This window comes from Camarhynchus parvulus, chromosome 21 (assembly GCF_901933205.1).
Source record: "Camarhynchus parvulus chromosome 21, STF_HiC, whole genome shotgun sequence".
NCBI lineage: Eukaryota > Metazoa > Chordata > Aves > Passeriformes > Thraupidae > Camarhynchus > Camarhynchus parvulus.
Window position 1 is genome coordinate 242,594 of NC_044591.1, and position 24,986 is coordinate 267,579.

The 24,986-nt window shown below is 61.4% G+C and overlaps 2 protein-coding genes across 4 annotated transcripts in view; both read left to right on the forward strand.

The window, feature by feature from the left end:
• Window positions 1-19,357, forward strand: part of HSPG2 (heparan sulfate proteoglycan 2) — a 42,789-nt gene extending 23,432 nt beyond the window's left edge. The window contains exons 45-94 of one of the 3 annotated variants that reach the window (XM_030963638.1): window positions 108-167; window positions 340-462; window positions 550-690; window positions 1,601-1,743; window positions 1,828-1,963; window positions 2,051-2,196; window positions 2,282-2,420; window positions 2,497-2,651; window positions 2,755-2,893; window positions 3,027-3,178; window positions 3,578-3,716; window positions 3,837-3,994; window positions 4,238-4,376; window positions 4,460-4,611; window positions 4,701-4,839; window positions 4,920-5,071; window positions 5,157-5,295; window positions 5,378-5,529; window positions 5,613-5,751; window positions 5,834-5,985; window positions 6,072-6,210; window positions 6,301-6,444; window positions 6,519-6,653; window positions 7,115-7,296; window positions 8,060-8,252; window positions 8,350-8,529; window positions 9,960-10,220; window positions 10,483-10,678; window positions 10,758-10,855; window positions 11,337-11,603; window positions 11,678-11,790; window positions 11,872-12,019; window positions 12,243-12,359; window positions 12,608-12,692; window positions 12,777-12,921; window positions 12,990-13,089; window positions 13,174-13,283; window positions 13,358-13,466; window positions 13,547-13,645; window positions 14,258-14,479; window positions 15,139-15,371; window positions 15,852-15,954; window positions 16,463-16,597; window positions 17,287-17,340; window positions 17,432-17,507; window positions 17,643-17,721; window positions 17,808-17,878; window positions 17,994-18,077; window positions 18,144-18,247; window positions 18,914-19,357. In XM_030963638.1, coding sequence (XP_030819498.1) covers window positions 108-167; window positions 340-462; window positions 550-690; window positions 1,601-1,743; window positions 1,828-1,963; window positions 2,051-2,196; window positions 2,282-2,420; window positions 2,497-2,651; window positions 2,755-2,893; window positions 3,027-3,178; window positions 3,578-3,716; window positions 3,837-3,994; window positions 4,238-4,376; window positions 4,460-4,611; window positions 4,701-4,839; window positions 4,920-5,071; window positions 5,157-5,295; window positions 5,378-5,529; window positions 5,613-5,751; window positions 5,834-5,985; window positions 6,072-6,210; window positions 6,301-6,444; window positions 6,519-6,653; window positions 7,115-7,296; window positions 8,060-8,252; window positions 8,350-8,529; window positions 9,960-10,220; window positions 10,483-10,678; window positions 10,758-10,855; window positions 11,337-11,603; window positions 11,678-11,790; window positions 11,872-12,019; window positions 12,243-12,359; window positions 12,608-12,692; window positions 12,777-12,921; window positions 12,990-13,089; window positions 13,174-13,283; window positions 13,358-13,466; window positions 13,547-13,645; window positions 14,258-14,479; window positions 15,139-15,371; window positions 15,852-15,954; window positions 16,463-16,597; window positions 17,287-17,340; window positions 17,432-17,507; window positions 17,643-17,721; window positions 17,808-17,878; window positions 17,994-18,077; window positions 18,144-18,247; window positions 18,914-19,176 — 7,040 coding nt within the window. In that variant the 3' untranslated portion in view covers window positions 19,177-19,357. The remainder of the gene's footprint in view (window positions 1-107; window positions 168-339; window positions 463-549; window positions 691-1,600; window positions 1,744-1,827; window positions 1,964-2,050; window positions 2,197-2,281; window positions 2,421-2,496; window positions 2,652-2,754; window positions 2,894-3,026; window positions 3,179-3,577; window positions 3,717-3,836; window positions 3,995-4,237; window positions 4,377-4,459; window positions 4,612-4,700; window positions 4,840-4,919; window positions 5,072-5,156; window positions 5,296-5,377; window positions 5,530-5,612; window positions 5,752-5,833; window positions 5,986-6,071; window positions 6,211-6,300; window positions 6,445-6,518; window positions 6,654-7,114; window positions 7,297-8,059; window positions 8,253-8,349; window positions 8,530-9,959; window positions 10,221-10,482; window positions 10,679-10,757; window positions 10,856-11,336; window positions 11,604-11,677; window positions 11,791-11,871; window positions 12,020-12,242; window positions 12,360-12,607; window positions 12,693-12,776; window positions 12,922-12,989; window positions 13,090-13,173; window positions 13,284-13,357; window positions 13,467-13,546; window positions 13,646-14,257; window positions 14,480-15,138; window positions 15,372-15,851; window positions 15,955-16,462; window positions 16,598-17,286; window positions 17,341-17,431; window positions 17,508-17,642; window positions 17,722-17,807; window positions 17,879-17,993; window positions 18,078-18,143; window positions 18,248-18,913) is intronic. The other 2 variants (XM_030963639.1, XM_030963640.1) reach the window with 2 other exon arrangements.
• An 860-nt stretch (window positions 19,358-20,217) lies between these two features.
• USP48 (ubiquitin specific peptidase 48) overlaps window positions 20,218-24,986 on the forward strand; it is a 31,943-nt gene continuing 27,174 nt past the window's right edge. The window contains 6 exon segments of the mRNA XM_030963650.1: window positions 20,218-20,435; window positions 21,326-21,333; window positions 21,336-21,445; window positions 21,538-21,679; window positions 22,710-22,837; window positions 24,765-24,889. Coding sequence (XP_030819510.1) covers window positions 20,302-20,435; window positions 21,326-21,333; window positions 21,336-21,445; window positions 21,538-21,679; window positions 22,710-22,837; window positions 24,765-24,889 — 647 coding nt within the window. The 5' untranslated portion in view covers window positions 20,218-20,301.

The window sequence follows — 24,986 nt, forward strand, 5'->3', positions numbered from 1 at the left end:
AAGGTGATGGGTAGGTTTAGTGCCTGCACACCAGGATGGTGGGTAGGTTTGGTGCCTGGACTCCAGGGTGATGGGCACACTCCCCTGAGATCCACTCCCTCCTGCAGCTGCCTCAAAGACTCAGATGTTCTATGGACCCGTTGAGTTCATGGAGGGGCACAGACCGGGTAAGTCACCAGGGGAGGGTTCCTGGGGGTCCGCATGCTCCCCCCAGCCACGGCATGCCAGGGCTCCACGTGCACCCTGCTGCTGGCTGTGCCACGCCACCCCGCTTCCCACCGCCTGGAGACAGCACCGGGGGGGCCTGGCCAGCCCTAAGCCCCCCCGGTCTCACCGCAGCTGGCACCGCCAGCGCCCCCACCGCCACCGTGGAGCCGGCGCAGCTGAGCGTGGCACCAGGGCAGCCGGCCGAGTTCCGCTGCGTGGGCACCGGCAGCCCCCAGCCCAGCCTTGAGTGGCTCGGTAGGTGCCCGCTGGGGACAGGGGGGACACCGGGAGCGGGTGGGGGGACACAGTGAGCAGGGGTGATGGCAGGCCGTGTCCCTGCAGGTGCGCTGCCACCACAGGCCGTGGTTCAGGGCGGGACATTGCGGTTCCCCGCGGTGGAGCCTGCCGATGCCGGGCAGTACGAGTGCCGGGCACGGAGCAGCGCCGGGCAGCACACGGCACGCGCCTTCCTCCATGTGCAAGGTGAGCGGCATCACCATCGTCCCTTTCATCCCCATTATCTTCATCATCAGTCACCCACTGTCCCCATCAACCCCATCATCTCTGTCATCGCTGTCACCCCATTGTCCCCATCACCCCCATCCCCATCACCTCCATCATCCCTGTTACCCCAATTGTTCCCATCACTGCTGTCATATACATCACCCCTATTGTCCCCATTGGCCCTGTCACCCCTCTTGCTCCCATCATCACCCCTCATCTGTGTCACTCCCCATCATCCCCATTGTCCATCTCCATTGTCTCCACGGTGTGCATCATCCCTGTCATCCTCATCATCCCCATAATCCTCATCATCCCTGTCATCTCCCATCGTCCATCCCCCTCATCCCCATAACCCTCATCATCCCTGTCATCTCCCATCGTCCATCCCCCTTCATCCCCACCATCCCATCATCTCATCACCCCATCATGACCACCATTGTCTCTGTCACCTCCCATTCACACCCTTCATTGTCCCCACCATCCCTATCACTCTCATTGTCCCCACTGTTCTCTTCTTCCCCTTCATCCCCCGTGGTCCCCTCATCTCCATCATCCTCCATCATTCCTCATCATTCCATTGTTCCCATCACCCTTATCATCTTCATCATCTGCATCATCTCCATCATCTCTGTCCACCCCATTGTCCCCATTGCCCCCAACACCCCCATCACTCCCATAGGCTCTGTCATCCCCATCATTCCATTGTTCCCATCACCCTTATCATCCTCATCACCTCCATCACCTCCATCACTCTCACTGTCCCCCATCATCTCCATCACCTCCATCATCCCCAGTGCCCTTCACCCTCATCATCTGCATCACTCATGTCACCCCCATTGTCCCCATCCCGCCATTGCCCCCAGCACCTCCCTGATCCCCCTCCCCACAGGTGCAGGCACCCCACAGGTGCAGGTGAGCCCGGAGCGGACGGAGGTGCAGGAGGGCTCCACAGTGCGGCTCTACTGCCGCGTCTCAGGGACTCCCACTGCCACCATCACCTGGGAGAAGCAGGGGGGCACTCTGCCACCGCAGGTGAGCAGGGTGCTGCCACCCGTGGGTGCTCCAGGGGTTGTGAGTGCACCACAGGTGCCACTGACACCCACCCTCATGCCACAGTCCCGCGCTGAGCACGGTGACATCGCCACTCTCGTCATCCCTGCTGTGACTGCGGCTGATGGTGGCATCTACCTCTGCGTGGGCACCAGCGCTGCTGGCACGGCCCACGCCGCTATCGAGGTGGCTGTGGTGCCAGGTGAGGAGGGTGGGGGACACCAATGGTGTTTGGGGGTGGTTTTTGGGGGCTACAACCCACCCCTGCCGCCCCTTTTTCTCCCCACAGGGGCGGCGCCGCCTGTCCGCATCGAGTCCTCGTCCCCATCCGTCACCGAGGGGCAGACCCTGGACCTGGACTGTGTGGTGGCAGGACCCAGCTCTGCCACTGTGAAGTGGTACAAGCGTGGTGGCTCCCTGCCCACTGGCCACCAGGTAGGGCACTGCAGGGTGGGCAGCGCCCCGAACGCTGCACTGTCCCCTGCTGTGTGACACCAAAGCCTGACGTCCCCAACTGCAGGTTTCAGGGTCCCGGCTCCGTGTCCCCCACGTCACTGCAGCTGATTCAGGGGAGTACGTGTGCCGGGCGAGCTTGGGGACCGCTGTCCGGGAGGCATCTGTCATTGTCACCGTCGTGGCCGCATCAGGCTCATCCTATGGTGAGACTGGGCTCAGCAGCACTGGAGGGAGCAGCTGGTTCCCAACAGATGGTCACAGCTCTGTCCTCCCCTGCAGGGCCACCTGCTTCAGGTGTCCCTGTCCGGATCGAGGCATCCTCATCCACCGTGGCCGAGGGACAGACCCTGGACCTCAACTGCATCGTGGCTGGGCAGGGACAGGCCACTGTCACCTGGCACAAGCGCGGGGGGTCCCTCCCAGCCAAGCACCAGGTAGGGGACGCAGAGGGTGATGATGTGAAGGGTGGCTGGGGTTGATGCACAGCCCTGTACAAGCCCAGGTGGCTCTGGTGACCCCTGTGTCACCTCCCCACAGGTGTCTGGCTCCCGGCTGCGGCTGCTGCAGGTGACAGCGGCCGACTCGGGCGAGTACGTGTGCCGGGTGACCAGCGGGGCCACCAGCAAGGAGAGCGCGGTCATGGTGACCATCCAGCCCAGCAGTGCCAGTGCCTACTGTGAGTGGGGACAGCGGGTGGCAGTGCCAGCGGGAGGTCCTCATGTGTCACAGCACTGAGCCGTGGCTCAGGTGCCCATACTGGCAAGGTCCTGCTGTGGTCACTGGTGTCACCCTCCTGTCTCCGTCCCCAGCCCCAGGCAACACGACCCCACTGCGCATCGACTCCCCGTCCTCTGCTGTGGTTGAGGGACAGACCCTGGACCTCAACTGTGTCATTGCCAGCCCTGCACAGGCCACTGTCACCTGGTACAAGCGTGGGGGACCCCTCCCAGCCAAGCACCAGGTAGGGGACACAGAGAGGGGATGTCACCAAAGGGGGTGAATATGGTTGACCAACAGCTCTGGGCAAGCCGAGGTGGCCCATCCAAATCCTGCTGGCCCATGCAGGGCCAGCTGGCCCTGGGCAAGCCTAGGTGACCTGTGTGAATGCAGATGGCCCCATGGAAGCCCAGGTGGCCCCTATAAGGCCAAGTGACCCCATACAAGACCAGGAAACCCCATGCAAGTCCTGGTGGTCCATGAAAAGTTAGGTGACCTATGGAAGCCCACATAGCTCATGCAAGTCCAAGTAGCCCATGAAAGGTTAAGTGTTCCCATTCAAGCCCTGGTGGTCTTATTAAAGCCCACGTGGCCCCATGGAAGCCCAAGTGTCCCCTGTGACCCCCGTGTCCCCTCCCCACAGGTGTCTGGCTCCCGGCTGCAGCTGCTGCAGGTGACAGCGGCCGACTCGGGTGAGTACGTGTGCCGGGTGACCACTGGGGCCACCAGCAAGGAAACCTCCATCATGGTGACCATCCAGCCCAGCAGTGCCAGTGCCTACTGTGAGTGGGGACAGGGAACACGGGAGGTTACCCATGGGGGTGTGACACCGCTCCCAGTGTCCCTGGGAGGGTCACACACATGGTGGTGGTCACAATCTCTAACCCACTTCCTGTCTCTAGCCCCAGGCAGCACGACCCCACTGCGCATCGAGTCCTCGTCCCTGTCATCCCCTGTGACCGAGGGACAGACCCTGGACCTCAACTGTGTCATTGCCAGCCCTGCACAGGCCACTGTCACCTGGTACAAGCGCGGGGGAACCCTCCCAGCCAAGCACCAGGTAGGGGACACGGAGAGGGGATGTCATCAAAGAGGGCAAGATAGGGATGACGTACAGCTCTGGGCAAGCCCAGGTGGCCCCATGATTATGGAAACCTGAGTGACCCCATGGAAGACCAAGTGACCCCAAGGAAGCCCAGATGACCCCATATAAGCCCCGGTGGCCCATGCAAGCCCGAAGTGGCCCTATGCAATCCCAGATGACCGCTTGCCAGAGCTGATGGCCCGTGTCCCCTCCCCACAGGTGTCTGGCTCCCGGCTGCGGCTGCTGCAGGTGACAGCGGCTGACTCAGGCGAGTACGTGTGCCGGGTGACCAGCGGGGCCACCACCAAGGAGATCTCCATCATGGTGACCATCCAGCCCAGCAGTGCCAGCACCTACCGTGAGTGGGGACAGGAGGAGGTGACTGAGGACTGGGGGACAGCGCTGCAGTCCTAGGGGTGACCCTGCTGTCTCTGTCTCCAGCCGTTGGTGTCACCCCTCCGGTGCGCATCGAGTCCTCGTCCTCCTCCGTGGCCGAGGGACAGACCCTGGACCTCAACTGCATCGTGGCCGGGCAGGGACAGGCCACTGTCACCTGGCACAAGCGTGGGGGAACCCTCCCAGCCAAGCACCAGGTAGGGGAACGCTGAGGAGCATTTTGGGGTGGAAAAGGGATTTTTGGTTGAGGGGTTTATGTGTCCGTTCTCATGTGTCACCCCTCCAGGTGTCGGGCACCCGCCTGCGCATCCCCCAGGTGACAGCAGCTGATTCAGGGGAGTACGTGTGCCGGGTGACATCGGGCAGTGTCACACATGAGACGTCCCTCATTGTCACCATCCAGACTGGTGCTGGCTCCTCTTACGGTACTGGGATGGGTGAGGGGTGACATAGGGACGTGGTGAGGACACAGTGGTGACCCTATGGACCCTACTGCCACCCCCAGCTGTTGGTGTCACGCCACCAGTGAGGATCGAGACCTCCTCCGCTGCTGTCACCGAGGGACAGACGCTGGACCTCAACTGCATGGTGGCAGGACAGGGTCACCCCCACGTCACCTGGTACCGGCGTGGGGGGGCTCTGCCTCCAAACAGCCAGGTGGGACATGGGGGAGGTGGCTTTGCCCTGCAGGCCACAACCCTACATCAGGTGCTGATGTGTCCCCAACTTGTCACATCCCCAGGTGTCAGGGACCCGCCTGCGCCTTGCCCAAGTGGCAGTGGCCGATTCAGGGGAGTACGTGTGCCGGGTGACACTGGGGAGCGTCACCCAGGAGGCATCTGTCATTGTCACCGTGCCCAGCAGTGCCAATAGCTATTACAGTGAGTGTGACAGAGGGCAGCGCTTGGGGACAGTCAGGTGTCACCTTGGTGATAAACGTTCCCTTTCCCTGTCCTCCCCCAGCCTCTGGCATCTCCCAGCCCCTCCGCATCGAGTCCTTGTCCTCGGCCATCGCCGAGGGACAGACCCTGGACCTCAACTGCGTGGTGGCAGGGTCCGGCCCCACCACCGTGACGTGGTACAAGCGTGGTGGCTCCCTGCCTGTTGGCCACCAGGTAGGTGGCAGGGGAGGGTCACTCTGAATTTGTCCCATCCCCTGCTCTATGGTGCTGACTTGTCCCCTAACCGTTCTGTCCAGGTGTCAGGCACTCGCCTGCGCATCCCCCAGGTGACGGCAGCCGATTCAGGGGAGTACGTGTGCCGGGTGACATCAGGTGGCATCACGCAGGAGACGTCCCTCATTGTCACCATCGATGACGGAGACAATCCATCCCACTGTGAGTGCCATCCCCCAGGGGACAGGGTCCCACTGGTGTCAGGGACCACTGAGGTCATTCACTCTCAACCCTGCCCATGCAGCCACCAGCATCACACCACCCATCCGCATTGAGTCCTCGGCGTCCTCTGTCACCGAGGGACAGACTCTGGACCTGGACTGTGTGGTGGCCGGCCAGGGACAGGCCACCATCACCTGGTACAAGCATGGTGGGCCCCTCCCAGCCAAGCACCAGGTGGGTGGGGACACCGGTGGGGTGGGGAATGGTGGTTGCTGTCCGTGGCTGGGTGATGCCACCACCTTCTGCTATGATGTCCCCAGATCTCGGGGTCCCGGCTGCGGCTGTCCCAGCTCTCGGTGGCCGATTCAGGAGAGTACGTGTGCCGGGCTGACACAGGCAGTGTCTTCCGTGAGGCCATTGTCTCTGTCACTGTCACCTCCCGTGACAGCTCCAGCTACCGTGAGTGCGGCCACTGGGTGAGGGAGGATGCTGAGGGGAGATGGGTGATGTGAGTGACCTCGTGGCCTCTCTGTGCCTTTGTCCCCACAGGTTTGCAGAGCCCTATCATCTCCATCGACCCACACAGCATGGCGGTGGCACCAGGTGAAGATGCCACCTTCAAGTGCCGCGTTCACGATGGCGCCCGGCCTGTCAACATCACCTGGCGTATGGGGCCTGGCCAACACCTCCAAGGTATGGCAGTCCCCAGGGTGGCCCTGGTATGGTCCCCAGGGTGGCCTTGGTGCTGATGGCTCCTCCTTGCCCAGATAATGTGAAGATCAGTGCCAATGGCTCAGTCATCTCCATCACCGGTGCCCACGTGGGCAACCAGGGCGCCTACCACTGCGTGGCCTCCAACCGCTTCGGCGTCGCCAGCAGCGTCGTCAACCTCGTGGTGCAAGGTATGAGGTGGCCAGGGTGGCCCTGTCCCTGTCTCCGTGTGCTCCAGGTGTCCTCAAGGCACTTGTGTCCCCATCCCCATGTCCTCCATGTGCCCTCAGGGTGGTCTCCCTGTTACCATGCTGGTGTCCTCCATGTCATGCAGATACCACTGGAGTGCTGGTGTCCCTATCCCCATCTCCTTTCCATGCTTCTGGTGCTCCTGGAGTGGTGGTGCTCATGTCCCCATGCTGGTATCCTTCCAGGGGCCCCAGGAATTGTGATGTCCCCATCCCCATGCAGATGTCCTCCATGGGCTTTGGAAGCTCCTCAGATGTTGTGTCCCCATCCCCACACTCATGCTCATTTCCTCCCATTCTCCCAGTGCTCCCAGGGTGATGGATGCCCCTATGGCCAGGCCCCTTCCAGCTGCCCTTCATGGTGGTGTCCCAATCCCCCCCTCAATGCCCTCCTCCTTCTCCAGGTGCCCCCACGGTGTCAGTGATGCCACCAGGCCCCGTGACAGTGAAGGAGGGCAAATCCCTGAGCCTGGAGTGCCTGGGCCGGGGCGAGCCGCGGCCGCTGGTGCGCTGGAGCCGGCTGGGCTCCCGGCAGAAGGTGGAGCACCAGACGCTGCTGCACATGGACAGCCAGGCCATCCTGCAGGTGAGGGGGCACCCAGGGGCACCGTGGGGCACTGTCTTGGTTTGGAAAGACAGGAGTCTGCTAAGGAAGGAAGGAGCCTCCCCTGAAATGGAGAATGTAAACCCTCCCCACCCCTCCAAATTGCTATAAATTTTAAATTAAGGGGCTCTCAGGCAAAAATATGGGAGCAGGAAATAACAGTTCTTTAATAGGGAAAGGAAAAAAATAAAAGGATAAAATAAACAATGCAGTACACTAGAACAACACTGACAGAGTCAGAACCCAACCTGACACCCTGTGGGTCACGGTGTTGGCAGCAGTCCCATTGGAAATGTGGCTCAGCCCTCCTGCAGTGTCAGGGGTGGTTCTGCTGGAGCAAGGGGGTCCTGTAGAGAGGGATGTATCCTTCCTCCAAAGATCCAGTGGAAGAAGAGACATCTGTTGTTCCTGTGGGGAATCCAGTGGAGAAAGCCGGTGCTGGTGTCTCAAAAACCTCTGGATTATATCTGGGTAGCAATGCTTGGCTCCTCCCTCTGGGCGGAGCATCTCACAATGGGATGTTATAGTTCTTATCAGCCATGCACTGATATTCAATAGTCTGTTACCAGCAATGTCTCCTCCCCAGGGAGGTGTGAATGTGGTCACTCAAAGAGAGAGATAAGGCAAACTGCCCACTTGACAAAGATAATCTGCCATACAGATGGTAATGGGAAACATCTTGCCTTGCAATCTTCAACAGGCACCCAGGAGTGCCTGGTACTCATCCCTACCCTGTCCCCCCCAGCTCTCACCAGCCAAGCCGGAGCACGCTGGCACCTACGTGTGCACGGCGCACAGTGCCCTGGGCTCGGCGCAGGCACGGGTGGATGTCAGCGTGGAGTCAGCACAGCGGCACCCCGGGGCCCCCGAGGTCACCGCACCTTCCACCATCACCGTGGTGGCCGGGGACACTGCCACGCTGCACTGCACGGCCAGAGGTATGGGGAGCCTGGAGGGAGATGTATGGACGTGCCTGCAGGAGGGATGTTCTGAGCAGTACCTGGCACCACGGTGATGGGCGCGGTGTGGTCGTAGGTGACCCAGTGCCCCGGATCGAGTGGTCGAAGCTGCGGGCACCCCTGCCCTGGCAGCACCACGTGGTGAACGGCAGCCTGGTCATCCCTCGTGCCGCGCAGCAGGACTCGGGCCAGTACATCTGCAATGCCAGCAGCCCCCTCGGCTCCACCGAAGCCTTCGTCACCCTCGATGTGGAGAGTAAGAAGGGGACAGTCAGATGCTGGGGTGCTCCTGGGCTCCTGCTGCCACCTCCATTGTGGCCATCACCTGTCCTTCCTCCACATGTGGCCACGTCCATCACCACCTCCACCCTTACATGCAGCCCTTCCTCATGGGACCATCCTGCTCCATTGCAGCACTCATCCTCCTGCTCTCAAGCTCCTCTAATGCTCCGTCACCAACCCTTCCCGTGGGTGTGTCCACCTGCTTGTCCTATCCCTGTGCATGTCCCTCTCCACTTCTGCTTTCTCATGATCCATCTATCCACTCATCATGGATCCATCCATGGCTCATCCCAGCTCAAACCCATCTCTCTATCTCTGTTCATATCTCTCCTTCCATCTTTTCCTCATGGATCCATCCATCTTATTCATCCCAGCACACACCCATCTCTCTATCTCCTTACTCTAACATCCTTTTCTTCCTTGTGCATTCACCCATCCCTCATCTGTCATAGCTCACATCCATCTCTCCATCTCCTCTCACACCCTTCCATCCATCCCTTCCTAGTGCATCATCCATCTCATCCATCCCAGCACATGCCTAACTCACCATCTGCTCTCAAACTCTGCCAGTCACTGATCCATCCACCCACATATCTACCTCTTCCTTGTGGATTCATCCATCACTCAGCCATCCCAGCTCACATCCATCTCCTAACTCTTCTATCCATCTCTTCTTTGTGCATCCATCCATGTGGTCCATCCCAGCATACACCCAACTTGCCATCTCCTCTCAAACTCTCCAATAATCCATCCATCCAGCAGTGGATTACTGGATTATCCATCCATCAACCATCCATCCATCTATCCATCCATGGATTATCCATCCATCAACCATCCATCCATCTATCCATCCATGGATCCATCCATCCATCCATCCATCCATCCATCCATCCATCCATCCATCCATGGATTCCATCCATCCACCATCCATCCGTCCATCCATCCATTCCATCCATCCATCCATCCATCCATCCATCCATGGATTCCATCCATCCAACATCCATCCGTCCATCCATGAATTCCATCCATCCATCCATCCATCCATCCATCCATCCATCCATCCATCCATCCATCCATCCATCCTTCCTTCCTTCCTTCCTTCCTTCCTTCCTTCCTTCCTTCCTTCCTTCCTTCCTTCCTTCCTTCCTTCCTTCCTTCCTTCCTTCCTTCCTTCCTTCCTTCCTTTCTAGTCGATTCATCCATCACTCCTGCCCATCCCACCCATCCATGTCTCCATCTCCTCTCACTCCTCTATCCGCCCGTTCCTCATGGGTCCATCCAACTCTCATCCACCCCAACACACGCCCATCTCCATCACCCCCTACACCCCTCACCATCCACCCTCCTTGCCCCGCTGACCCATTCCTGCCCCCACCACGGCTGACGGCTCCCCTCATCCCGCAGCACCTCCGTATGCCACCATCCTCCCGGAGGACGTGGCGGTGCGGGCAGGTGACGCGGTGCAGGTGCAGTGCCTGGCGCACGGCACGCCCCCGCTGCACTACACCTGGGACAAGGTGAACGGCAGCCTCTCTGCGCGCGTGGCCCACCGCGCCGGCCTCCTCCGCCTCAGCCCCGCGGCCCCCACTGACGCCGGCACCTACCGCTGCCTCGTCACCAACCGCGTCGGCACCGCCGAGGCCTTCGCCCGCCTGGCTGTTCATGGTGAGCCCATCCCCAGCCTGGGTACTGTTTGTGCTCCACGCTGGGTGCTGAAACTGCTGCTGGGTGCCCTCGGAGCTCTGCATCCTGCCCAGGAGATCCCGGTGATGGGAACCACTGGGGCTCCACATCCCCCTGGGCACTGCTGTTGGGTCTGCATCCCACCCCGGTTATCCTGGTGTTGCTGGGTACCACTGGGGCTCTGCACCCTACAGGGATGATGCAAGTGCTGCTGGGTACCACAGGGGCTCTGCATCCCTTCCAGGTGATGCTGGTGAAGGTGGGGACATTGCTGGTGGTCCCTTGGTGGTGCGAGTGACACCAGGGAGCCTCGTCAAGGGGGTGGGTGGCACTGCCGAATTCGCCTGCTCTGTCTCCGGGGACCCCCGTGCCCATGTGGAGTGGCTGAAGGAAGACGGGGAGCTGCCCCCCACCCACAGTGTGCGGGATGGAGTGCTGAGGTAAGGAACACAGGATGGGGAGGTGGGACCCCCATGCTGGTCCCTCATGGGGTCCCTCACCCTGGCTGTGTCCCCGCAGGATGCCGGAGCTGGCGCCGGGGGCGCAGGGCGTGTACGTGTGCCGGGCCAGTGGCCCGGGCGGGCAGGCAGAGGACAGGGCCACCCTCACTGTCCAGGGTAGGAGCATCACCCCAGCACCAGGGGACACATCCACCCCCTGAATTCTCCCCCACCACCAAGGGCACCCCAGGACCCCCATGTCCCCCCACCAAGGGGCACCCCAGCAGTTTCCATTTCCCTACACACACAGGCACCCTGATAGCCCCCAATGCCCAGGGTGACCTGAAATCTCTCCTCAAGCCTACAGGCACCCCAATACCCCTGCCCTTCCCCATGCCTGTGGACACCCCAACACAACCAGTCTCTCTCCCCACCCACGGACACCCCAGTGCCCCCTATCTCTTCCCACATCCATGACCACCCTGGTACTCCCCATGTCTCACAGGCTCACAAGAACTCCCAACACCTCTCATCTCTCCCCATTCCCACAGCCACCCCAATTGTCCCACATCCCCTCAGGAACCCCATTTCTCCCTATCTCCCACTCCACTGCCTCCCTGTGCCAGGGGTTCACCCCAAATCCCCACTGTCCCCCAAGCTCTCCCCAGGGCCCTGATCAACATCCGGACCGCGGTGCAGACGGTGCTGGCAGGGACAACAGTGGAGCTGGAGTGCCTGGGCCTGGGGGAGCCCCGTCCCCACGTCACCTGGAGCAAGGTGGGGGGCCGCATCCGCCCCGGGGTGCTGGTCCGTGCTGGCACCCTCACCATGGAGCAGGTGGAGCGGGCGGACGCGGGGCAGTACCGCTGCACCGCCACCAACGCCGTGGGCACCGTCCAGTCCCACGTCATCCTCCACGTGCAAGGTGAGCACGGGGACACAGAGGTGGGGACGCACAGCGTGTCCCTGCAGGTTGGTGACACCTCCGTGCGTCCCCAGCCGCTCCTCAAATCGCCGGGCAGCCGGAGGTGAAGGAGGTGTCGCTCGGATCAGCAGCTGTTTTGCCATGCTTGGCATCTGGCTTCCCAGTGCCGGAGATCACCTGGAGCAAGGTACGGTGGAGGGTGGAGGGTGGGTGTGGCAGGGGTTGTGGGGGCTGTTTGTGGGTGCTGACCCCCTCTGCTGTGCCACAGCTGGATGGGGAGCTGCCAGCGGGTGCCAAGGTGCAGGGGAACGTGCTGACGCTGCCGGCCGTGCGCCCTGAGGACGCCGGTGTCTACACCTGCGTGGCTGCCAACCACCGCGGCCAGCAGACAGCCTACTACGTGCTGAAGGTCCAAGGTGAGGACAGACAGAGGGATGGATGGATGGATGGATGGATGGATGGTTGGATGCATGATGGATGGATGGTTGGATGGATGGATGGTTGGATGGATGGATGATGGATGGATGGATGGATGGATGGATGGATGGATGGATGGATGGATGGATGGATGATGGATGGATGGATGGGTGGGGGCAGATGTGATGTGCCCCACCGTTCCTTACCCTCCCATCCCTGCAGAGCACGTGGTCCCCTATTTCGGGCAGTCGCCCCGCTCCTTCCTCCCTCTGCCCACCATCAAGGACGCCTACAAGAGGTTTGAGATCCTCATCACCTTCCGACCTGATGCTGCTGATGGTGAGCCTGTGTGCCCCAAGTGTGCTCTTTCATGTCCCCTCCATCATTTTCCCCTCCCTTCCCTGCCTTCATCCTCCCCTCCTTTCTTGCTCCTCTTGCCCTCCTTTATCTCCCATTCTCCATTCATCTGAGAGCCTCCACTTTATGGGAGATTTCTCCTCCATTCTGGGAGGATTTTGGGGTCCCCTAGGATGTGTCCCCCATCTCAGGATGGGGACTGTCCCATCTGATCCCCTGCCACTCCTCAGGGCTTCTCCTGTACAATGGGCAGCGGAAGAACAGCGGTGCCGACTTCATCTCCTTTGGGTTGGTGGGTGGACGCCCCGAATTCAGGTGAGACCGATGAGAGGGTGTATGGGAGAGGTGGGAGATGGGTGCCAGCACGCACCCACACCCCTTGTACCTCCAAAAAACCAGGTTTGATGCTGGTTCTGGCATGGCCACCATCCGCCACCCCACGGCGCTGCGGCTGGGCGAGTACCACACGGTGCGGCTGCTCCGCAACCTCACCTGGGGCTCGCTGGGCCTGGATGGGCACCCCGCCGTGAACGGCACCTCCCAGGTACCACTTTGGGGTGTGGGGTGGGGGTCAGGGTGCTGGAGCTGCTGCCCAGCCTCATGTGCCTGCAGGGGAAGTTCCAAGGGTTGGATCTGAACGAGGAGCTGTACCTGGGCGGGTACCCCGACATTGGTGCTGTGGCGAAGACGGGGCTCAGCCGGGGTTTCATGGGTGAGTGAGGGGTTTTGGGGGGCACCGGGGTGAGGGGGCGTTGGGCATCGTGTGGCAGTTCTGCCCATCTCCACCACCCCACAGGCTGCGTGCGCCAGCTCCGCATCCAAGGAGAAGAGGTGGCCTTTGGAGACATGGACCTGCAGGCACACGGTGTCACCAATTGTCCCACCTGCCAGGACCGGCCGTGTCAGGTGAGGATGGAGGGGAGGAGGTGATGCCCACCCGTCCCTGCCCACTGCTGACACCCGTGTCACCCTTCACCCAGAACGGCGGCGTGTGCCAGGACGACGAGAGTGGCACCTACATCTGCCGATGTCCCCACGGCTTCACTGGCAGCAACTGCGAGTACTCACAGGCTTTGCACTGTCACCCGGGTAGGTGACACCACTCCCTCCATGGGGACGTCCTCCCGGGGTCCCTTCAGGATGGGTGCTCATGGCTTCTCACCCCACAGAGGCGTGTGGGCCTGATGCCACCTGCGTCAACAGGCCGGACGGGCAGGGCTACACCTGCCGCTGCCACCTGGGCAAGACTGGGGAGAGGTGCACCGAGGGTGAGCGGCACAGGGACACAGCTGGCAGCATCCTGGGACATGGGGATGGGATGGAGACCACCCAGGGAAATGGGGACATGGCTGGGACCACGCTGGTGAAGTGGGTGTGGGATTGGGGACCACTGCAGGGTGATGGGGACATGGCTGGAACCACCATGATGACATGGGGATGGGGTGAGGCTGGGTACCACCTTGGGGACACTGGCAAGAGGTAAGGACCAGGCAGGAAAATGGGCACCATGGGGATGGAGGCTGGGGTCCCATCCTGGGGATGTAGGTTGGGTCTCACCATGGGGTCGGACATTGGGCCCCGCTGTGGGGTTGGAGGTTGAGGATAGAGGCTGGGGATGGATGATGGGGTTCCATCATGGGGATGAAGGCTGGGGATGGATGGATGGATGGATGGATGGATGGATGGATGGATGGATGGATGGATGGATGGATGGATGGATGATGGATGGATGGATGATGGAGGGAGGGATGGATGGAGGGAGGGATGTTGTCCCACCCCGGGGATGAAGGCTGTGGATGGATGTTGCTCTGAAGATGGAGCTGGAGGTCCCACCCTGAGGGTGGTGAGGTCCTGTGCTGGGCACTGACTGGGATGTGCAGGTGAGGTGGTGAACGTGCCGTCGTTCGATGAGGAGGGAGCCTTCGTCTCGTACCCGCCCCTCACCAACGTGCACCATGAGCTGCGGCTGGAGGTTGAGTTCCTGCCCCTGGCACCCGACGGGCTCCTGCTCTTCAGTGCTGGCAAAGCCGCCCCCGTCGAGGACTACGTGGCCTTGGCCATGATCGGCGGCCACCTCGAGTTCCGCTACGAGCTGGGCTCAGGTGGGTGGCACAGGGCCGGGGACACTGGGGACAGGTGGCACCGGGGACTGTGGGAGTGAGGAGGTGATGTGACGGTGTTCACAGGGGTCTGAGGATGAGGGAAGAGACGAGGATCTGACTCCATGTTTCAGAAGGCTTGATTTATTATTTTATGATACATATTATATTAAAACTATACTAAAAGAATAGAAGAAAGGATTTCATCAGAAGGCTGGCTAAGAATAGAAAAAGAATGAATAACAAAAGTTTGTGTCTCAGACAGAGAGTCTGAGCCAGATGGACTGTGATTGGCCATTAATTAGAAGCAACCACAGGAGACCAATCACAGATGCACCTGTTGCATTCCGCAGCAGCAGATAACCATTGTTTACATTTTGTTCCTGAGGCCTCTTGGCTTCTCAGGAGAAAAAAATCCTAAGGAAAGGATTTTTCATAACATGTGTCTGTGATAGGGTGACACAGAATTACCAGGGTTCACTGGCATGAAAGAGGTCCCTGATCCACAGTGGGGTCCTCTGGCACCATTGGGGTCCCCAAATGCCACTGGGGCCCTTGGGAGTCATTCTAGTCCCCAAACATCACCTAGGGCATATCTCAGGTCTGTGAGCATCCCTGGTCATCCCCCAGCACCCCCATAACACCAGCCCCTGTCCCCACAGGCCCGGCAGTGCTGCGGAGCGCAGAGCCGGTGGCCCTGGGCCAGTGGCACTGGGTGACAGCTGAACGGGTTCACAAGGACGGGACACTGGTGGTGGACGATGCCGCCCCAGTGAAACGCTCCTCGCCTGGCAAGAGCCAGGGGCTCAACCTGCGCAGCCCCCTGTACCTGGGGGGCACCGAGCCCCCCCTGCGCCCCCCCACCAACGCCTCCTTCCGTGGCTGCATCGGAGAGGTGAGACCCCCCCCCTTGTGTCCCCTTGGAGGGCAGGTGACCCCCTCAGGTGGGCAGGGGACTCCCCCATATCTGGGACATGGTCCTCTTGGTGGGGAGGGAGGTGACGCCCACTGATGTCCCCTTGTTGGGGGGATGACCCCTCTTGGTGTCCCGTGGGGAAGCTGACCCCATTGGCAGTGTCCCCTTGGTTGGGAGGTGACCCCGTTGTGGGGGAGGTGACTGCCCTTCACATCCCGTTGTTGGACTTCCCTCACCGGGTTGGTGATGCCTCTCCTTGGTGTCCCCTTGGTTGGAAGTGACCCCCGTGGCTGGGGGATGGTGCCATTGGTGTCCCCTTGTTGATGTCCCCTCACTGGAGAGGTGCCCCTCACTGGTGTCCCCGCGGCTCCGTTGGTGTCCCGGTCGTTGGTGTCCCGGTCGGGCAGTGCCCCCGGCGGCAGGGCGGTGACAGTGGCGGTGTCCCCGGTGTCCCCGCAGGTGTCGGTCAGCGGGAAGCGCCTGGAGCTGCGGGAGCGGTTCCTGCGCAGCCACGGGGTGCGGCCCTGCGGCCACCGCGCCCCGTGCCGGCCGGGGAGCCGCGGTGAGAGCGGGCACGGGCTGGGCTGGGGGCGTTTGCACGCGGGTGTGCGCTGCGTGTGTGTGCTGCGTGTGTATGCATGTATGCAGTGTGTGTGTGCAGTGTGTGCGCAGTGTGTGCATTACTGCGTGAGTGTGCTGCATGTGCATTACTGCGTGTGCATTACTGCGTGCGTGTGCTGTGTGTGCATTACTGCATGTGCTTTACTGCGTGTGCATTACTCTGAGTGTGCTGCACGTGTGCGTATGCATATGTGCAGTGTGTGTGCTGCGTGTGCATTTGTACGTGTGCACTGCACCTGTGTGTGCATGTGCACTGTGTGTGCATTTTGTGTGTGTGTGCACACTTAGTTCACACCTGTTCACTGCACACACCTGTTCACTGCACACACCTGTGCATTTGCACACACACAGTTCACACCTGCTCACTGCACACACCTGTGCCTGGCATGCCCCACGGGCCGTGCACACTGACCTGTCACCCTCAGTGACCGTGTCCCTGCTGCCCCCAGGCCCACGCTGCGAGGATGAGGAGGAGGAGGAGGCCGAAGGCTGTCACCCCTCCCGGCCCTGCCTGCACGGTGGCTCCTGTGTCCATGGCTCCTGCCGCTGCCCCCCTGGACACAGCGGGGCCCGCTGCCAGCACCGTGAGGGGACAGCACAGGGACATGGGGGGACACCTTGGGGACACCTGGGGACACAGGGAGCATGCAGGGACACTGCCAGCACAGCGAGGGGGAGCACATGGAGGGGCATGGGGGGACACCTGGGGACTCTTGAAGACACAGAGGGGCATCTCAGGTCACTGGAAGACATTGGGGGGACAAAGGAAAGACACGAGGACACCCAGGGACACAAGGGACACGCACACCTGGGGAATACTTGGAAATATCTGGGGATGCTTGGAGATGGTTTGGGACATGTGGGGAAACTTGGGAACATGGGAGACACTTGGGGACATGGAAGAGGTCATTTAAGGACACCTGGGGACATGAGGGGGACACACATGGGGACACATGACAACATTTATAGACACCTGAGGACATGGGGGGGGACACCTGGGGATACCTGGAGACCCTTGGGGATTGACTGGGGACACAGAGGGACACCTGGGTACATGGCAGGGACACATGCTTGGGGAATACTTGGGAATACCTGGGAATAAGTGAAGGCACCTGGGGACATGGGGGACACCTGGGGACACTGTTGAGGATATACACTTGGGGGATACTGGGGGATGCCTGGAACAACTGGAGACACGCGGGGATGTGGTGGGGGGACACTTGGGGGCACCAAGGGGATTCGTGTCCCCTCTTTACCCCTTTTTCTCCCGCAGGCTTGGTGCTGGCAGAGCTGGAGCAGGACTGGCAGGAGGGCAGCGGGGGTGGCGGTGGGTCCCTGCCCCCATTTCCCCTTTTTCCCCCCAAAATGCGCGTGGGGCCCCCTCCTCCCATCCCCCCTGACCCCCCATCTCCCCGCAGACGCCCCCGGGCAGTTCAGCGCCGCATTCCAGGACGGGTCCTACCTGGCCCTTCCCGGGCACCTCTTCCCCCGTGGGTGAGTGACATGGGACACCCCAAGTGGGTGCTACACCCCCACCCATAGCACCCCCGTTTTTGGGGTGCTGCGCTCCCCCCCACGGCATCACGCCCTTTTTGGGTGCTGCCCCCCATCACCCCCTTCCCCTGGCAGCCCCCCCGAGGCTCCCGAGACCATCGAGCTGGAGCTGCGGACGCGCAGCGCCCAGGGGCTGCTGCTGTGGCACGGCATGGTGAGACAGGGGACAGGGGGCACCGCCTGTGGGACCCCTCGGGCTGGGGGTCCGGGTGCCCCCTGCTCACCCTGCTGTGCCCACAGGAGCCCGGCGAGGGTGGCAAAGCCAAAGATTTCCTTGGCCTCGGGCTGAAGGATGGGCACCTGGTGTTCAGGTGAGGGGGGACCATGGAGTGATGTGTGGCACCGGGGGTTCCCTGAGCCCACGGGGTGCCCCCCGAGGTGCCCTGCACACTGACACCGTGCACTCTGACACCGTGCCCCCCACAGCTACCAGCTGGGCAGCGGCGAGGCCACCATCACCTCTGAAGACCCCGTCAATGACGGCGAGTGGCACCGGGTGACAGTGACAAGGTGGGCAGGGGTCTGGGCGTGGCACGGGGTGGGGCAGGGGGTGCAGGTGCTGATGGTGCCCCGCAGGGAGGGCCGGCGTGGGCAGCTCCAGGTGGACGGAGAGGAGCCGGTGAGCGGGGAATCACCCGGATCCAACGTCATGGCCAACACCGAGGGCAGCGTCTACGTGGGTATGTGGGACTGGGGACACGGGGGGGCACGGGGGGCACAGATTGGGACACAGATGGACACAGGGTGGGTATGGGATGGATGTGGGATGGACATGGGGTGGATGTGGGATAGATGGGGTGAGGCATGGGGTGGCACTAGGGATGGACATGGGTGGGACACAGACATGGTGTGGGATTGGGCATGGACATGGGGTGGGACGGGGATGGACACAGAATGGGACATGGGATGGACATGGGGTGGGACGGGGGATGGACATGGGGTGGGATATAGCATGGACACAGAATGGGACACAGGAAAGACATGGGGTGGGACACAGATACCAGGTGGGACACAGGATGGACACAGAATAGGACAGGGGCTGGACATGGGGTTGGATGCAGAACAGACATGGGGTGGGACATGGGGTGGGACACGGGATGGGCATGGGGTGACACTTGGGATAAGACACCAGTGGAACATGAGATGGGACACAGGATGGACCCGGGGTGGAACAGAGGATGGGAGGCAGGGAGAGGCGCGGGATGGACGCAGGATGGGACACCTGGGTGGTGGGACATGGGGTGGGGACACCTGGCGGGACACAAGACAGACGTGGGCAGGTGTCCCGGCCCGGACGGGGGCGGGCCCAGCGGTTCCCCCGCCCAGCGCCTGCCGTGCCCCCGCAGGCGGCGCCCCCGACCCCCGCGCCCTGACCGGCGGCAAGTTCAGCTCCGGCATCTCGGGCTGCGTGCGGGGACTGGCGCTGGAGTCCGCCGGCATCCCCCGACACCCCATCGACCTCCGGCACGGCGCCCTGGGGGGCTCCCCCGTGCCCCCTGCCCCTCCTAACCCCCCCCCCGAAACACAGTTTGGGCGGGATTTGGCCAAGTTTATTCTTTTCCAAAAAAAAAACACCAGGAGGAAACGGTGCTTCGCTGCCCCGGGGTGACTCTGGGGGAGGGGGCCGGGACCCCCAAAAATGTTTACACCCCCCTTCCACCGGCCCCCCGATACTGTGCCGGGGCGGCCGGGCCGCCTGCGTGTCCCCCGGGGTGGCGGCGGGGTGGGGGCGCAAGGGACAATCGGGGTGCTGCGGGGACCCCCCCGCGGGGACAGCTATTAAAGGAGAGACAACCAGTGCGGCTGCCGTGTTTGGGGGGGCTGGGGGGGCGGTGTGGGGGTGCGGGAGTGATGGGAGGGGAGGGTGAGGGGTGGGGATGTACGGGGGCTGCAGGGGCGTGGTGTGAGCGGGATGGTCTGGGGGTGCTGTGGGGGGTACAGGAGAGGGGGACAGTGGGAGGATTTAGGGGGTGCAGGGGTGTAGGGGTCCGGGAGGCTCTGGGACAGCGAGAATTACGGTATTGGGGTGCGGTATGGGGTACGGGATATGGTTTGGGGGTGCGGGAGCTCAGGGGGTCCGGGCTTTTATGGCGTGGGGCGCTGTAGTACAGGGCTGCGGGGGATGACACAGGGGTGCAGAGGGGTCTGGGGGGTGCAGAGCTGGGGGGCTCAGAGGGGTCTGGCGGGGGTGCAGGGTTGGGGGGCTCAGAGGGGTCTGGGGGGTGCAGGACTGGGCGGGTCTGGGGGGCTCTGGGGGCGCGGTGTGGGGGGCGGAGGGGGGCAGTGGGACCCAGCGCGACCCGCGCCACCGGCCCCGCCCACCGGGCCACAGGTCCCGCCCATATGACCACAAGCCCCGCCCACGCCGCATCCGTCGCGCCCCATATCAAGCGAGCCCCGCCCCCACGCGCACAGGCCACACCCCCTCCGGCGGCTCATGCCAGCCACGCCCCCTATGGCTCAAGCCCCGCCCCTGGCGGACACGAGCCCGTACCTGGCGCGCCCAAGCCACGCCCCTGTAGCGAAGCCCCGCCTCCAGCCCCGCGTGTCGCGGCCCGATACCGTCAACGCCTCGCGCCGTCACCGCGTCGCGCTCGTGGCGTCAGCGGCCCTGACGGCGGCGGGAGGGGCCGGGCGGGATCGGGACCGGGCCGGGACCGGGGCGAGGAGCGGGACGAGGAGCGGGACAAGGAGCGCGCCGGGCCGGGGCAGCCCCGGGGCGCCGGCGGGAGCGATGGCGCCGCGGCTGCAGCTGGAGAAGGCGGCGTGGCGCTGGACCGAGACGGTGCCGCCCGAGGCGGTGGCGCAGGAGCACATCGAGGCGGCCTATCGCGTCCGGCTGGAGCCCTGCCAGCGCGGAGCCTGCCGGTACCGCGGGGCCGGGCCGGGCACAGAACCCTCCGAGCCCCTGCTCCCTCCCGCCATGAGGCGCGGGGCGGTCCCCGGCCCTGCCGAGCCCCGCGGGGTCGGTGGAGGCTCCCCCGTGCTCCCGTCTGAGGGACCCCATTCCCCGCGCTGGGCCCTCAGCGCCTTGTGTGTCCTTGTGGGGCTCCCCAGATCCAGGGGACTCCCTTGGCTGGTGGGAACCTCTGTCCCTCAGCTCAGACACAGGGGACCGACCCTTCCCGGGCTGCGGGGAGCCCTTCTCTTTCTCTGGCTTCTCTGATGTCGGGGAACTCCCCCGGGGTGGTGGGAGACCCTCCTCCCAACCTGCCTCCCTGTCAGATACAGGGCACCACCCTGGTGTTGTGGGGTGGGTTCTTCAGATATAGGGGAGCCCCCATTAGGTGGTGGGGAGCCCCTCTCCTTGCTTGTGCCTCCCCATTTTTAGGATAACCCCGGGGTTTTAGGGGACCTCTCTTCTTACCTGGCTTGTAAAGAACTAGTCCCACCCTAGGGTTGTAGGGACCCCTCTATGCCTGGCTGCCCATTTATGGGGGATCCCAGTGGGCTGAAGGGAACCCATCTCCTTGCCTGGAGTTGGGGCAAGCCCTGTCCCTGTCTGGCTGCCCAGATATGGCAGATCCCCTTGGTCCTGGGATCCCCTTTTTTTACCTAAAAACCCCTCTGGTTCTCCACCTCCTTCCTCACCCATGACCACTGTTTTTTGGGGGGGTTTTCCGTGTCTCACCCCATTCAACATTACGTGCTTCCCCATATCCCCCCCACCGTCACCCTGCCAGCCCCCAGGGGACACAGGGGTGACAGCTGGGGTCTGCAGGGGACATGGGGGTGACACCTGGGGTCTGGCTCCCCAGGAGGAACTGCCGGGGAACCCCAACTGCCTGGTGGGCATCGGGGAGCACGCGTGGCTGGGTGAGATCGATGAGAACAGCTTCCACAACATCGACGACCCCAACTGCGAGCGCCGCAAGAAGGTACCCAACCCCCTCCTGGGGGGGCCAGGGCCACGCTGGGGACAGGGCAGGTGACCTGAGCTGGCCCTTTCTCTGCTCCCCCCCTCCCCCAGAACGCCTTTGTGGGCCTGACCAACCTGGGTGCCACGTGCTACGTCAACACCTTCCTGCAGATGTGGTTCCTGAACCTGGAGCTGCGGCAGGCGCTCTACCTGTGCCCCAGCGCCTGCGGGGACGGCATTCCCAAGGACACAGGTGAGTGGCACAGAGGGGTTTGTTCCCTCCCTAAAACCCCACCTTGGGGTTAGGTTGGTCAGGAGAATTCATGGGAATTTCCATTCCCGTGAGTGGAAGCTTCAGGAAGTTTGTGCCGTCGCTGTGCTGTTGGTTCAGAGCCGTCATCTGGATTTTGGGAATGAACCAACCTTAATCCAGGTGATGTCCTAGCTCAGAGTGGTTGGAAATGATGGTTTGGTTTGGACTTGCTTGGTGCTGGTGGTGGAACATGTGGGTCAGGGCTGGTCTGTGCTGTGGCAGGGCTGAAATTTATGCCCCACACAGCATTAAGGCTCCCAGTGTTTTCTGCTCTTGGAGATCTGGGTCAGCACAGCCACCTCAGCTCTTTTATGGTGGTTGTAAATGGTGTTTCGCCTTCTGGGGTAAATAAGAAGCTGGTTTTTGGGGTAGCTGGTGCATGCTGTGTAAACCCTTCACTCACAGCTCGTGCTGGGCACTGCAGGATGGAATCATGGAATCCCTAAGGTTGGAAAACTCCTCCAAGATTATCAGTCCAACCATTCCCTCAGCACTGGCAAGCCCACCATTAGTCCATCTACCCAGGTGCCACATCCAGGCAGTTTTTGAGCACTTCCAGGGATGGGGACTCCCCCACTGCCCTGAGCAGCCTGTTGCAGTGCCTGACCACCCTTTCCATGGAGGAATTTTCCCTAATATCCCATCTAGACCTCTCCTGGAGCAACTCAAGGTCATTTCCTCTCATCCTGTCCCTTGTTCCCTGGGAACAGAGCCTGGCTCCACCCTCCTATCTGAAAGTTGCAGAATGTAAATATTTACAGTTGGACTTGATGATCCTAAGGGTTTTTTCCAACCTAAATTATTCTCTATTTTTGCTGGGATGTGCTGTCATCCCCTACATGATCCACTTCAGTTTTCCTGACAACTCAAACTACTTTTCCTTCTAAACCCATCACTTTTACTGGTTGTGAAACATCTTGAGCGATCCCTTCTCACCCTGAATTCCTGCTGTGCCTTGTGTTTTTCCCAGACTATGAGCCCCAGACCATCTGTGAGCACCTGCAGTACCTGTTTGCTCTGCTGCAGAACAGCAAGCGGCGCTACATCGACCCCTCAGCCTTTGTCAAGGCGCTGGGGCTGGACACAGGGCAGCAGCAGGTGTGTGGGAGGGGATTCCAGACACTTCCAGAAGCTGGGAATCACCCCAGGGTGGTCACTGGGCAGCTCCCAGTACTGGGTCTGGCTGCAAACATGAAGGGGGAGGTGGGGCTGTGGGTCCCTGGCAGAGTGCAGGGGGAACAGGAGGGGACCAAGACATCAGGAGTGCCCAAGGAAGAGCCCAGGGAGGGATGGGATGGGGACTGGGAGATCAGGAAGAGTCCCAAGGAGGAATGGGATGAGGCCAGGGAGATAGGAGGAACCCAGGGAATGATGGGATGGGGACAGGGAGATCAGGAGGAGAAGAGGGATCAATGGGATGGGGACAGGGAGATTGGGAAGGTCCTAAGGAGGAATGGGATGAGGACAGGAGATAGGAGAAACCCAGGGGGATGGTGGGATGGGGCTAAGGAGCAATGGAATGAGGCCAAGGAGATCAGGAGGAGTCCAGAGAGTGAGAATGTGGAGTGATGGGATGGGGCCAGGGTGATGAGGAGTCCAAGGAGTGATGTGATGGGGACAGGGAGATCAGGAGGAGAACAGGGATCAATGGGGTGGAGAAAGGGAGATTAGGAAGGTCCCAAGGAGGAATGGGATGAGGCCAGGGAGATGAGGAGTCCAAGGAGTGATGTGATGGGGGCAGGGAGATCAGGAGGAGAACAGGGAGCAGTGGGATCAGGAGGGTCCCAAGGAGGAATGGGATGAGGACAGGAGATAGGAGGAACCCAGGAATGATGGGGTGGGGCTAAGGAGCAATGGAATGAGGCCAAGGAGATCAGGAGTAGTCCAGAGAGTGAGATCAGAGTGAGAATGTGGAGTGATGGGATGGAGCCAGGGAGACAAGGAGGAGCCCTGGGAGTGATGGGATCAGGACGTGGAACAATGGGATGATGGTGCAGAGATAAGGAGGAGCCCAGGGGCAGTGGGATGGAGACAGGGAGATCAGGAGGAGCCCAGGGAGTGATGGGATCACCACATGGAACAATGGGATGAGTACAGGGATATAAGGAGGAGCCCAGGGAGCAATGGAATGAGGCTAGGAAGTGATAAGTGCAGATCAGGAGGAGCCAAGGGAGTGGTGGGATGAACCCAGGAGCGATGGGATGGGGCCAGGTGGGAGCCAGAGCTGCAGTGAGGGTCCTGCAGGTGCTCCATGGGCTGCTCCTCCCGGGGGTTGGGTGGTGAGAGGGCCCTCCCAAGGGTGAGGAGATCCTCAGGGGGAGGTGGAGCAGCAGGAACCAGCCAGGATCCCAGGGCAGCACGTGGGGGCTGCAGCTGGAGAGGGCCTGGGAGAGGGGCAGGGCTTGGAAATCCGCTTGGAGAGGTAATGGGAGGTTTTGGAGCAAGAGCAGAGCACTGGCAAATGTTTCCTTGGGAGGGTCAGGAGAGGAAGGAAGCTGGCCAGGGACACCAAAGGGCAGCTGAGAGAGACCAAAACGTGTTTATTTGTGGAAGAGAAGAACCAGGGCAGGAGAGAAAAGCCCTGAGCTGGGTGTGGGGAAGCTCTGGAGCATTGCTGGGATCACCCATAGGGCAGCTTCTCATTTTTGGGGGTGTTTTTATTTCTCTTCTCACCTCTGATCTGAGCAGGGACAGCTGCACAGAGGAGGATCAAGGGGCTGGAAAGCTCCACAGGAAGGTTTTTATCCCTTCCAGAATCCTGGGAGGAGCAGGCCAGAAGTCAAAACCCCCAGCAGGGCTGGCAGGGAGCCAGGGCAGCTCCTGCTGTGCTCCCACACCGAGGGCCTCGCGCTCCTTTTAGCCAAATTCCTCTGCTTTCCTCGGTTCTCCTGCCTGGTCTTTATTTTCCATGCTGTGCACGGAGCCTCGGCTCAGCCTGTGTGGAGGGCTCGGGGTAATTAGCAGTGAATTAGTGACAGGGATTGTGCTGTGGTGGATTGTTAATGAACTTGGTTTTCTCTTTCAGGATGCCCAGGAGTTTTCCAAGCTGTTCATGTCCCTGCTGGAAGATACTTTGTCCAAACAGAAAAACCCAGATGTCCGGAACATTGTGCAAAAGCAGTTCTGTGGAGAGTATGCCTATGTCACAGTGTAAGTAATAATTCTGGGAAGACCCTTTCTGTAAATATTTAAATTTTTAGAAGGATTTAGGAGGGGAAGATCCCTCCTAGCAACCAGAGCAGGCAGT